Here is a 14,368-nt window from a genome sequence, read left to right on the forward strand (position 1 = left end):
TTTAGCCCACAAAAGCTTATGCCCAAATAAATTTGTTAGCCTCTAAGGTGCCACAAGTACTCCTGTTCTTTTTTCTTTATAGAATATAAGTGCAATGCTTGTGGGGGGGTTTAAGTTTTGCAAAGGGGTGATGAGTGGAAGGGAGAGGACAAACAGTTTGATAATACATTATTATACATTGACAACTCCCTTAAGCTTTTTTTCTTTAAATATACAGCATGAACAACTAGAATTTTAGACATGTACATTTTCCTAGGTGTGTGGAATTCACTTTAGGCAATTAATTTCCATGCTTTAGACTGTAAACCTTAGATATCTAATATCTCCAATAATTTATACTATCTTATCTTTATGACAAAGTTAACGTAACCAATTCTAAAACCTTTTATTAAAAAAAAGTTTAACACCTTTTCTTAGGTCACCACAACATAACAAATGCAGACAAATATGCAGATACAGACAGGAGTTAATACTGATATGATGCCAAACAGTTAAGGAACGAAATATGCATCCACTAGATACACCTACCTGGTTCATTGTGTCAAATAAATAGATACTATATTCATTCCAGCTCAGCACCCATCCTTCCTGGGAAAGACAAGAAATGAGCCCAAGGTGTTTCTCTGGGAAGCCGTAATTTCCTTTGTCAGATGACTCCAGCCGAGGATACAGTTCAAAGGGCTTTATTCCTCCAGCAAATACATCTTTTAGAATAAAGGTGGCCTGCACAGTTCCATGGACATCAGACTTCCAGAGGCGGAGCCCAGGTCTTGAGGCAAATAGCGTCAGGTCACTTTGCTTACACAGTCCAGGTATAAAACATGCTCCAAATTTGCCAGTGCTAAGATGTAAACAAAGATCTGTAAGAAACTTGTAATCAATTAAAAAAAACTGAAAAAAGAAACTAAGGTATTTAGTCACTGAGTTTACAATCACAAGTTGAACAAAACATGATTTTCTTTTGCTTCCATCAACAAGGTATTATGGAAATCCATAGTCTGCAACACGCAAGTTTGAGTTAAAATGTGTTAATCAAGGATATAGCCTCAAAACACTGAACTGTTCTCTCAACTCTAGGGAAAGCATGGGTTGGAGAAGACAGAAAGAAGAGTGTTCTCCCAACATCTCACAATCATGATGATGCCCTCCTTACTCAACTCTTCCCACAAAAGAGATCCCTTATTGCAGTGATTCTTCCTCCAGAGTGAAAGTCTGCACACTGCTCCAGGATATGCTGAACCTTCAGTTGACTGTAGAATCACTAGGGAATGATGGGTAACTTCCAGCCTCTGCAAGCAGTGGGCAGAACTCAAGTCTTGTATTCTGATCCCCCACAAGCCAATGGCATTGCAACCTCTGGAAGAGTCCCCTCACTTACAGAACTAATCCAGTCACGATAGCTGTATTAGAGTTACTATAGCCCAGTGGTTGCATAGGATGTGAGACACCCAGGTTCAATTCCCTGCTCTCCCATGGACTTCTTGTGTGACTGTGGCCATGTCACTTACCCACTCTATGCCTCAATTCACCCATCTGTAAAATGAGGGTCCCTGAAAGGAGATGGACACTACCAGGACAAAAACTGAACATTGAAATGTCATGAAAATGATGCCCCTACAACCGAGTTAGTCACAGGATACACACACGGGCATATTCCTAACACATGTCTATTATAAACATTCCTTCAACACTCAAATATCCTCAGGCTGTGTAAACATATACAATTACTCTCAACATCTTTCAGTTCCCAGACTGCCTTTTTTCCTTCCATATCCAGTAAAGATTAAGCAACAGGACATGCCAGAAAACCATGTTACAGGATTTTTTTTAATATTATAAAAACAAAGAAAGTACTTTCAACTTAAGTCACCTTTTTAAATATTTGCTGTATCCTTTCACTATTAAAGAGTGAATCATAGCAGAAAGGTCTAACTGAGGCTATTCTATCACTTTCATGTTACATAGGAATTCTAAAAGCTCACCCACAAAATTGAACCCTCTTTGGTGACCACTATGTTTGTATCAAGCCACAGCAGCTCCCAAGTTGGTGGGAAGAAAGTTAAACTTTATAGCTTAAATGAAAAGAAAAAAAAAATCTATGCACAGTAGGGTTGCCAGAGAGTTACACAGTCACAGTCATATTTTTTCAACACGACAGAGTAATTTCATTGAAAAATAATAATTGAAGGAATACAGATATATTAATACCCATCCTTAAGAGTTTTAACTAAGTGGCTGCTGTGGCTAATAAGTTTGAGCAGAAAATGATGCTGTATTAATTTCACCGCTCAGATCACTGGGTCTCTACAGACTATTCTGAAAAGCTAGAATTAACAGATGTGCCTGCATTAAGATTTGAGAGTTACTTTTTTCTGGGCTGTGTTCCAACTTGCTTGACAGATTTTTCTTCTGTGTAAAAAAGTAGTGTTCTCTGTAAAGTAGAGACCAGCAGCACTTTCTGGTTATAATCCAATTGTACAACTGAAGATGGCTCTTCCAATACCAGACTGGAGTTGCAAATACCCTATAAAGACACATGAAATTAAAAGTCAAGCCCTTGGCAAATTAAAATATCTGGTAGTAATTTTTTTTTTAAATTAGAAAGTGTACTGGTTGCTTTAAGTACTAACTAGGGCTGTCGATTAATCGCAGTTAACTCACGTGATTAACTCAAAAAATTAATCGCGATTAATCGCAGTTTTAATTGTGCTGTTAAACAATAGAATACCAATTGAAATTTATTAAGTATTTTGGATGTTTTTCTACATTTTCATATAAATTGTATTCTGTGTTGTAACTGAAATCAAAGTGTATATTAGTTATTACAAATATTTGCACTGTAAAAATGATAAACAAAAGAAATAGAATTTTCCAATTCACCTCATACGAGTATTGTAGTGCAGTCTTTATCATGAAAGTGCAAATTACAAATGTAGATTTTTTTGGTTACATAACTGCACTAAAAAAACCCCACACAATGTAAAACTTCACAGCCTACAAGTCCACTCAGTCCTACTTCCTGTTCAGCCAAAGACAAACAAGTTTGTTTACATTTACAGAAGAGAATGCTGCCCTCTTCTTATTTACAATGTCACCAGAAAGTGAGAACAGGCATTTCCATGGCACTTTTGTAGCTGGCATGTAAATACCTTGCAATGCCAGCTATGCTAAACATTCATATGCCCCCTTCATGCTTTGGTCACCATTCCAGGGGACATGCTTCCATGTGGATGGCGCACATTAAAAAAATAATGCATTAATTAAATTTGTGACTGAACTCCTTGGGGGAGAATCGTATGTCTCCTGCTCTGTTTTACCTGCATTCTGCCATATATTTCATGTTATAGCAGTCTTGGATGACGACCCGGCACGTTGTTCATTTTAAGAACATTTTCACTGCAGGTTTGACAAAAACACAAAGAAGGTACCAACGTGAGATTTCTAAATGAAGCTACAGCATTCAACCCAAGGTTTAAGAATCTGAAGTGCCTTCCAAAATCTGAGAGGTATGAGGTGTACAGCACGCTTTTAAAAGTCTTAAAAGAGCAACATTCCGATACAGAAACTACAGGATCCGAACCACCAAAATAGGACATCAACCTTCTGCTGGTGGCATCTGACTCAGATAATGAAAATGAATGTGAGTCTGTCCGCACTGCTTTGGACCGTTATCGAGCAAAACTCATCATCAGCATGGATGCATGTCCTCTGGAATGGTGGTTGAAGATGGAGACATATGAATCTTTATCACATCTGGCATGTAAGTATCTTGCGACACTGGCTACAACAGTGCGATGCGAATGCCTGTTCTCACTTTCAAGTGACATTGTAAACAATAAGCGGGCAGCATTATCTTTTTAATCACGTGATTAATTTTTTTTAATTGCTTGACAGCCCTAGTACTAACAGATTAAATAATATTCAGAGCTTTCAAAAATTGTCCCTTGAAATTCATTCGAATGAATTTCAAACTCGGATATCCCACTGGTCTGTGTGAATTATAAGTATAGACAACTCCATACTATAAAGTTCAGTTTCTACTGGCATACTAGCTATCACATTTGTCTGAGATCAATGGGAACTCCACTACACATTCCCCCATCCAACTGATGGAGTTCACAAGAGAATGAGACGCTGATCCAATTAGTAGCATTAAATCCTGGAGGGTATGTCTACACTATGAAATTAGGTCGATTTTATAGAAGTCAATTTTTAGAAATCGATTTTATACAGTTGATTGCATATGCCCACACTAAGCGCTTTAAGTTGGCAGAGTGCTACCATGGCTAGCATCGACTTACGGTGCAGTGCACTGTGGGTAGCTATCCCACAGTTCCCGCAGTCTCCGCCGTCCATTGGAATTCTGGGTTAAGCTCCCAATGCCTGATGGAGCAAAAACATTGTCGCAGGTGGTTTTGGTACATGTCATCAGTTGCCCCTCCCTCCATGAAAGCAACGGCAATCGTTTTGCGCCAGACGCCAGCGAGATTAGAAGAGCACAGCAAGGCGCGCTGCGCATCAGAGAGACTTTGAAAACCAGTTTCATGATTGGCCAGGCTTCAGTGTAACAGTTGTGTGCGTTTCTCCTTGATGCAAACCCACCCACTTTGTTGATTTTAATTCCCTGTAAGCCAACCACCCTCCTCCCTTCAAAATAAAGAACTATTGTTTTGAAACCATGCATTCTTTCTTATTAATTAAAAAAAAAAAAAAAGAGAGAAGATAACAGACAAGGTAGCCCAGGTGGGGTGGGGGAGGAGGGAAGGACAAGCCCACATTGCTTATTGTAGCCACACTAAAAATCAAACTGTTTGAATGACAGCCTTCTGTTGCTTGGGCCATCCTCTGCAATGGAGTGGCTGCGTGCCTGGAGCCTCCCTCCCTCACTTTCTTGGGCGTCTGGGTGAGGAGGCTATGGAACATGGGGAGGAGGGTAGGCGGTTATACAGTGGATGCAGCGGGGGGGTCTGTGCTCTTGTTGGCTTTCCTGCAGCTCCAACAGATGCTTGATCATGTCTGTTTGCTCCCCCATTAGCCTCAGCATCGCGTCCTGTCTCCACTCTTCGTGCTCACTTAATTCTTTCCTAGCTTCTGCCACTAAATGCCTCCATACATTAAGCTGTACCCTATCATTGCGAGAGGACTGCATGAGCTCGGAAATCGTGTCAGCACATGAGTACATTTTTTTTGCCTTCTAATCTGCGATAACCTCAGGGACGGAGATGATAGGGGGAGCGCAGAAACATTCTACGCTCTATGGTTCTGGGGTGACTGCAGGGTCATCTGTGCTACTGAATTCGCCACGCTGACCAAAGAGGAAATGAAATTCAAAAGTTCCCAGGGCTTTTCCTGTGTACCTGGCTAGTGTATCGAAGTTCAAAGTGCTGACCAGAGCAGTCACAATGGAGCACTCTGAGATAGCTCCCGGAGGCCAATACCGTTGATTTGCATCCACAGTACCCCAAGTTTGACCCAGGAAAGTCGATTTTAACGCTACTCCCCTCGCAGGGAGCACAGAAGTCGATTTTAAGAGCCCTTTAGGTCAACAGAACAGGGTTGGTTGTGTGGACACATTCATTTTTAAAATCGACCTAACAGCTAAATTTGACCTAACCCTGTAGCGTAGACCAGGCCTTAGTGTCTGTCCAGACTAGAAAGAACTGAGGTTAGATTGGGAGAGCATTTCTCCCTCAAGTAGATGCAAGTTAATACCTTTATCCTCAGTGTAATTGGTCAAGCTAAACCTTATGTAACACTTTATTTATACAGTCCCTCAGGAAGACTAAATTCAGTGGTAGTATTCTGCAAAGCCACCCAGTGGACACCAGCTTCATTTTCATTGTACACCCCGGGCTACTGAGATATGAAGTGCTTCTGGAGACGCACTGGATCACTGTGGTAAGGAAGTGCCTTGCCTTGCTGAATGGGAACTTTACCAGAGAATTAAAAAGGGGCACTGGCTGGACTCTAAAGGAAGCTGCATCCAGTACACTTCAAACAGATAGTTGGTGGGCATGACTGGGTGAGAGGGAGAGAAGTAGACGCAAAAGTAGGTAAAAATGGGAGGAGACGACCACTGTCTACATTAGTTGTCATGAAGAAACCACAGTGCTCCCCTTGCCTTACATATAAACAACTTGACTTCGAAGAACTGAAGATTTACCCATCTGCTAAATATTTAATTAACATTCTTTCAGAAAATCTTAAAACCAGAATTCTAATCTCCAAACGAAATATTTACCTGGTCTAAATCCAGAGCAGAATAGACAATTTTCCCTTTGTCATCACCAGAGAATAATTTCATTCCATTGGGACTCCAAGCTAAGGCTGTGATGCTGCTTTTGTGGATACCAGCCACATCAAATCTCCGAAGCTGCAAATTGACACCAAGGGAACACAAGAAAGAGTAATGGGGAGGGGGAAAAACAGACCCTGGGCATATTCAGTGACTCAGCTTTAAGTATTAGCTCTGAATTGACAAAATTAAGGTTATCTTCATTCCTAATCGGCAATTTTATTTAATTTCATCATACATCAAGCATTGCATGGAAGAGTTTTTGACAAAGCACATTGTTTAAGAGTGCTACTGAAGAAAAATTAATATTTTCATAAGATTAATACATGATTAACACATACTCAGAAGATATTTCATTATATATGGATTTCCTGATCCTCACTATTTTAGATGTGCAAAATCATTAAACAACAATTTATTAGGAAAGAACGGTTATTTGCCCTACAGTAACTGTGCTTCTTCAAGATGATGATGTAACTGAGAATCCCACTGTAGATGTGCACACAAAAGCTCAAAACCTTTTTTCTAATACTGTCTGGTGGGATCACAAATGCACACAGGCATAAAGAGTGAAGCGGCCACAACTCTCTTTCAGTTCCCTTGCAAAATGAAGACTTTGTTAACGGATTACTCCAAAACCGGGGATGAAGGGTGAATTGTGGGATCTACATTAACATCAGCATGAAGAACCACACCTTACTGTAGGGTAAGTAACCATTTTTCTTGGTTTGTGTGTCAGTGTGGATCCGGCAAGCAGTATCCTCTTATCAGCTGCATTAGTCAAACAGAGAGTAAAGTACAGCCCCCGCTAAACTTTGGGTCTGATCTGGCAGCCAAATCCTGTGCCCAATGCTTGACACAGACCTAAACAGGTTGTGCCACATAGCAGCTTTTGGATATTGGTATGTTGCAAAAGCATGCTGAGGATGCTGCTTGGGCTCTCCTGCAGTGACGGTCACATCAGTCAGCTGACCGCACAGCAAGATTCAAAATGGGTAACACAATTTAAGTCTTTGGGATAAAACAACCTGACATTTATACTAGCTAGCTATAGCCACAAATAGACTTGGGGACAGTCTGAAAGATCTGGCCTTGTTAATAGAATACTGAAGAGCCAGAATGCTCGAAGATAATGTCTACTCCTGGATCGGAAGCTACCCTCATAGGTTTCTCGAAGAGGGGTAGTTTGAGTCTTACATCTTGGGATTTCTGGTGTGGGATGAGAAGTGGCAGACAGCATATTTCTTGGGGATGTCTGCTTCCCCAAAACAGAACAGGCATCTGCTATGTTCATCTGTGATGAGTATTAGCCCATCGCAAGAAATGGTTTGAACCCACTGGGTTTTGAATCCACCACAACTAGCAGTTAGCCTGAAGCACCTCACTCTGCTCCCCTAATCTGTCCTAACTGCTTCTTTTCCCTTTGGGGGTGAGGGACAAACAAACAAACAATCAAGTGAAGAAATTAATGAAAAGTCGAAATGAACATGACATTTCTTCACCAGAGAAGAATTCTGGAAATCAAAAGCAGGTGACGTTGTACACAGTCCAGATTACATCTCACTGCCACCAGTGATAAGAGGGAACTGAGGAAGAGCTTCCACCATCCCACCCTTTACTTCCTCACACGGTAGCATGAGGCGGCACAGATAGCATGAGCAGGCCTGATGGACACTGCAAGACAAATGACTCTGAGCATACGCATATGCCATGAGAGCCACACTGACATATAGTCAAAGAAGATCATATTTAACATCAAAGAAGTTGTAACCAAATTTAACATTTACTTGTTTGTTTCTTCCAGGTAACAAAGAGACAAGTTGAAAAATTGCAACCCGGCCTGAAACTGTACCAACAGCAACAAGATCATCAAAGCAGCTCAACAACTTTACAGCAGTAATAGATTCAGTCTTCCCCTGTTGAAACAAGAAAAACAAAATTGCAAAATTAAAGACGTTTCCTGTAACCGCTAATTTGCCGCCAATAGCTAAAGAAGTATTGAAAAACTTCTGATGTTAAAGCCAGGCACAAAAAGTTAATTTTTACCTCAAAATTGTATTTTTTCATCTGGTTTAAATGTCTGCAGTACAGATAGAGCATTCCAATGCTACTACCCACAGCAATGTAGTCCCCACTGGTATCAAGTGCTGTGAGGTACACCACAATGGAGCGAAATCCCTTTTGGACCTTCGTAGGAATGGCATTGAGGAGATAGTACAGGGGGCAAAACTCCTTAAACGTAACTGGCAGAGCTGCAGATGCCATGGTAAGGGCTAGTTTCAGCAGTTTACAGGCTGGCATAAACACATTTACTTCACACTAAGGAAACCTGAAAAACAACAAACACCTTTAGTTAAAATGTATTCTTTCCAAATGAGCTAATACAATAGCTGTAGTTTGGTACAAACAGCAACCAATTAAAAAAGTCACTTAGTAGAACAAATCATTCTACAGCAAGAAACTGAACATTTCCGTTCAAACTGAGCCAATATTACCATCAGCACCAAATGGTGTGCATTGTAATTACCCAACAGTTGATAAGCAATTTTCTCTCCAATCTTGACCAGCACAGATCTGCCCAGACTGAGCCCAAATGCAGCATTCCACTCTCAAAAGAGAGGGAAAAGCATCAACTGACTGGTACAATTCATTCCTATTTGGTTACTGAAAGAGTAAAATCAGATTAGCATAAGATTAAAAGAACTGAGTGCTCACTGCATGGCACAAAACAAAACATGCAAGTACATGCAGGAGAAAGACTCCTATAAAACACTGGGCTCAATCCTAAAAGCACAGAGTTCTCAGCTTCCCTGAATTATAAGAACAACATAGGACACTGCAAGCTTATGTCCTTTGACTTTTATACTAAAAGGCATCTATATCCAATTCCTTAATCCCACCACAGGACTACAATTATATTAGGTATATATTTACATTGTCTTCATATTTAGCAAGTAAATACAAGAACATATATTAGCAAGATAATTTGTGGGAACAATAGGGGCAATCGAAAAACTGAGGAGACTCCCAATTTGACAGGCACATCCAGAGATTTGTTTAGTTATTTCATTTAAATAAGTGACAGGGAAAGCAGTTAAAAAAAAAGTGTACACAAGAGTTTCCTGTTATGGTTAATTTGCCAATTTCATGCTGAAACAAGAAGTTTATAGAATGTTTAGGAGAGAATGTGGTATCTTCTCAGGAATAAAGGAAAGGAAAGCCATAGTTTGCTTCCCTTGGAGTTTGAGTGTATGATGATCTTACTGTACTAACTTCAGGGCCAGCTCTAACTTTTTTGCCGCCTCAAGCAAAAAAGAAGAGCGCCGCCCCGCCATACCGCCCCCCCCCGTGAGCATCATGCCACCGAACCCCCTCCCCAGCACGGCTGAAAACCTCACCCCCAAGCGGCGCGCGTGGCCCCGCCCCGAGCAGCGCGCGCCGCCCCCCCGAGCAGCGCGCGCCCAAGCCCCGCCCCGAGCAGCGCGCGCCCAAGCCCCGCCCCGAGCAGCGCGCCGCCCCAAGCCCCTGCCCCTCCCGAGCAGCACGCCGCCGAAACAAAACAAAAAAAACCCTTCAGCGCTGCCCCGACGAACCAAGAAGAAAAAAAAACGGAGCGCCGCGCCACCCCGCCCCAAGGTGCCGCCCCAAGCATGTGCTTGGTCGGCTGGTGCCTCTTACTAACTGTCTCAGTTGCTTTCTGAAACAGTCTCCTCATTCATGTGGTATGCCAAGATATTAAATGATGCAATTAAAAACTGAAGCCACTCCGCTTACAGGATCACAGCCTTGATAGAAGTCTTTTTATTATTATTAGTTGCAGCAGCTAGTCTCCTCATGGATGACTTTGAAAGACAGGAAAGAACAAAAGTCTTCCAGTTTCAAACCTCATTATACCAGAGGGTATTTTGATTAATAAGACAGTTTTTTGATCCAGCCAAAAATATTTGCAGCTTTTTAGCCTAGGAATTCTTTATTTCTGGGGAGAAGAAAGGCTGCTATATGATTCCAAAAACACAACTCTGAAGCTTAAAGAATTTTTTTTAAAAAATGCTCAAAATGTCTAAAACCTCAACTATTGTGTGAAACATTCTAGCTATAGTGACCATGCACATGTACAGTTTGTATCCAATTGTGCCTGGATTGTATGTTTTCTGAGGAAAAGAAAAGTTATTTGTTTGGCACACTGTTGGGAAGCACCATGCACATTACAGTGCTATATAAACTGATTTTTTTAAAAAATACCCATCACCATTTTAACATCTCCATTACTACGAATGAGTTTGATGTCTCAATTTATTTTGTTGTTATTTTCCCAACAGAATTCAGTGTGCTATCTTTGGACCCTGAAACACTTACTCTTACAAAATTCACTTTTTTGGCTTGATTTCCACCGCTAATTCTCCATTTCACCCTTATAGCTCAAGGCCAACTATTATTTAAAATATGATTAAAAACAAAAATCTATTAAAAGAAACAAGATGTGGGAAAACAGTTTATGCAACCTGTGATGTTGCACTCCATATGTTTTATGGAAATATGCTAATGAGTGTGAATATAATGTAACTGGATTATGCTTCATGCAAAAGATCTTTTGTAAGGTATCTTTACAAAATTTATAATCTATTGAGTGTGTTCATCCTATTTGTATGTATGTATCATTCTTGTATCTGAAACTAGAAATATGAAGTATTACTCTGAGGTCCTATTGTAATTATGTGAAGTGGGGGCCATTAATGGTGGCTTAGAACAGGGTAGGCAACCTGCGGCACACGAGCTGATTTTCAGTGGCACTCACACTGCCCGGACGTCCTGGCCACTGGTCCGGGGGGGCTCTGCATTTTAATTTAATTTTAAATGAAGTTTCTTAAACATTTTAAAAACCTTATTTACTTTACATACAACAATAGTTTAGTTATATATTATAGACTTAGAGAAAGAGACTTTCTAAAAACGTTAAAATGTATTACCGGCACTCGAAACCTTAAATTAGAGTGAATAAATGAAGACTCGGCACACCATTTCTGAAAGATTGCAGACCCCGGCTTAGAATCTTGATGGCTCCCATTTACTATGACAATTGGTTGTAGACGGTTTATTTACCTGCAAGCCTTCTTGTGGACATGGAGGCCATGTGAACATGTCACATGATACTGGAATCCATCTTAAACCTAGTGCCTTTCCATTTAGAAGGAAGGGTGTGAACCCAGAGAAAGAAAGGATTCCCGCCTTGTGCCAAAGCTATAAAAAGGGGGTGGAACAGAACAAAGGGGGCTGCAGTCATGAGAATCTCCTAGTTATCACGTGGGCTGGAACTAACAAGAACTGTACCAGGGGAAAGGATTGGTCCCAGACTAAGAAGGAGTCTAGTCTGTGAAAGAAACTTATTGGAACATTCAGAGTGAGATTTACCTGTATTTAGTTTCTTAATGTATTAGGCTTAGACTTGCGTGTTTTGTTTTATTTTGCGTGGTAACTCACTTTGTTCTGTCTGTTATTTCTTGAAATCACTTAAATCCTACTTTTTATACTTAATAAAATCACTTTTGTTTATTATTAAACCCAGAGTAAGTGATTAATACCTGGGGAGCAAACAGCTGTGCATCTCTCTCTATCAGTATTATAGAGAGTGGACAATTTAAGAGTTTACCCTGTAAAAGCTTTATACAGAGTAAAACACATTTATTTGGGGTTTGGATCCCATTGGGAGCTGGGTGTCTGGGTACTGGAGATAGGTGACCTGCTGAGTGGTTTTCAGTTAAAGCCTGTAGCTTTGGGGGCATGGTTCAGACCTGGGTCTGTGTTGCAGCAGACTAGCATGTCTGGCTCAACAAGGCAGGGTTCTGGAGTCCCAAGCTGACAGGGAAAACGAGCTCAGAGATAGTTTCAGCACATCAGGTGACAGTCCCAAGGAGGTCTCTGTGACCAAACCTGTCACACAACCTATAAAGCAACATCTCTTCCCCCTCCAACTGCTGTATTCCCATCCTACCATGGGATTTTTACTAGTTTACCCATCTACCTTAATCAAAGTCTCCTTGAGATAAGAACTGTGAGTGAAACTCAGGCCCCACTTAAGACAATGGCATTTTACCACTGACATCAATGGAGTCAGGATTTCGCCTTGCACATTGTTATAGTTTGAATAGGGCCATACGCACCCAGTGATGTAATATGAAAAAAAAATTATCTTACTTTAAAACACTATAAAAGTCTCCAGAGACTCTCTCATACATTCAAATATTAAACAACACTTTATCAGAGATTATTGGGCCTTTGTGACAAACTGCTCATATGAGTTCTCCCACTGACTCCAGTGAAACTATTCTTGAAAGTGAGGATTGGATCAGGCACTATGTCTTACAACAGAACTTCTGAGAATTCATTTTGACTTTCTCCAACACAAGTCATAGTTCATTTTATAATTTAAGAAGTGTTTATAAAAAGTACAGCTGCAGTGTTTGTCCTTGTGAGGTTTAGTTTATCATCTTACAATACCCTTGTGAGGGTATTTGATTATTATTTCCCCCTCACTTTATAGATGGAGAATCTGAAAGTGGCCTTGATCCTGCAAGCTGTCCCACCTGGGAAGACCCCTGGACCATCTGCATGGACACAAAGGTACACCTGCTTGGAACAGTTAGCATGAGCAGTGCCTAAATTAATTGTTCTGGACCATACAACAAGTAAATGGCAAAGCCAGGACTAGAAGAATTTCGGGATACATGACTACCAGGGGTGGGGTTTTGTATGTTTTAATGGTGTATGTTTATTTGTTTTTGAGCTGGAGGATAGTAGTGGCCTAATTTACAGAGGACGATATCAGATTAGAAGTCTCATCCTTAGTCCTTTACATGAATTCCTACCTCAACCCAAGACGGTTAAAACTAACAGTTATCAGAAAAACAAATCTACTTTGCAAGACTGATACTGAGAGTATTTGAAGGAGTCAAACAAATCACAAGTATGATTAACAGCCCCCACCTTCGGACACTTCCACAGTGTATTTAGGTTCCAATTCTACAGAAACTTACAGAATGCTTAACTTTTCTTATGTCAGCAGTCTTACTGAACTCAGTGGAATTACTCATGCCCGGTTGGGGTGACGGGCATGAATGATGAATGATGAATTAAAGGTAAGCACATGCATAAGAGGTTGCAGGATCATGGCATTAGTTTGCAATATTATTTTTTCATGATTATTCATTTCTAAGGTGTTTACCAAAACACTAGCAACTTTAAAAACATTGCAATGTTATTGTGTTGCATATATGACAGCAACTGAACAAAAACTAAGCTTCCATAGTTAAAATGTTAAATTACCTATAGCTCATATTGTCCACTCCAATCCTCTAGCCCATGTCAAATTGCAATAGTTTTCCCCCACAATCTGTTTGCAGAGGCACTAAGGAAAGTAACAAATGTTACTCAAAAGCATTCATGTGACCTAAGAACTGGGAACTACACTTATGAAAGTGGGCACACAAAGTTTATTTGCAGTTTAGCTTAAAATAACTTCCGAATTTGTGGCTTCAACTGCAGCATCAACCTTATTGTGCTGATGTTGCAACCATGTTACGAGACTTTATTAACTAACTAAATTTCTTATTCATAAAAATAAGCACAAGTCAGCACATTTTAAACTATTATTAAATAGCCTGACATTCTCTGTCCTGCCTCCATCCCCACATCCTGCAAACTGTTTTAAGAGACACCACAGAGAAATTTGGTTAGAACGTTTGTTTCATTTTCTTTGTTATTTAATTCTCAAGTTAAAAAAAATAAAATTCCCACTCCACCCTCTGAAGAAATAAAAACTGGGATGGGGAGCGTGAAGCTGCACATTTTTGTAATTAGAGAGCCAGGTAGGCGAGGTAATATCTTTACTGGACCAACTTATGTTGGTATTACCTTCCCCAGCTTGTCTCTCTAATATCACTGTTACAACTAGGCTGCCTACATCCTTCTAACGCCACCCCAGGTTTTACAGTGTTTACAGGCTAGTTGGCCAGATTAACCGAATCAAGAACAAAACACCGGTACTGGTCATGCGCAACAGATTCCCCATGGGGAGAA

The 14,368-nt window shown here is 40.5% G+C and overlaps 1 protein-coding gene across 9 annotated transcripts in view; it reads right to left on the reverse strand.

Annotated features, from left to right (window-relative positions):
- The window catches only part of TECPR2 (tectonin beta-propeller repeat containing 2), a 67,828-nt gene that overhangs the window by 52,543 nt on the left and 917 nt on the right, over positions 1–14,368 (reverse strand). For 8 of the 9 annotated variants that reach the window (XM_039538912.1, XM_039538919.1, XM_039538916.1 and 5 more), the window contains exons 2-6: positions 8,342–8,624; positions 8,083–8,211; positions 6,242–6,373; positions 2,367–2,524; positions 529–841 (exon numbers count right to left, since the gene is read on the reverse strand). In XM_039538912.1, coding sequence (XP_039394846.1) covers positions 529–841; positions 2,367–2,524; positions 6,242–6,373; positions 8,083–8,211; positions 8,342–8,596 — 987 coding nt within the window. In that variant the 5' untranslated portion in view covers positions 8,597–8,624. Of the gene's footprint in view, positions 1–528; positions 842–2,366; positions 2,525–6,241; positions 6,374–8,082; positions 8,212–8,341; positions 8,625–13,615; positions 13,671–14,368 lie in introns of those variants that run through there. The other variant, XM_039538911.1, reaches the window with a different exon arrangement.

The sequence above is a fragment of the Mauremys reevesii genome, linkage group 4 (assembly GCF_016161935.1).
Source record: "Mauremys reevesii isolate NIE-2019 linkage group 4, ASM1616193v1, whole genome shotgun sequence".
NCBI classification, from domain to species: Eukaryota; Metazoa; Chordata; order Testudines; family Geoemydidae; genus Mauremys; species Mauremys reevesii.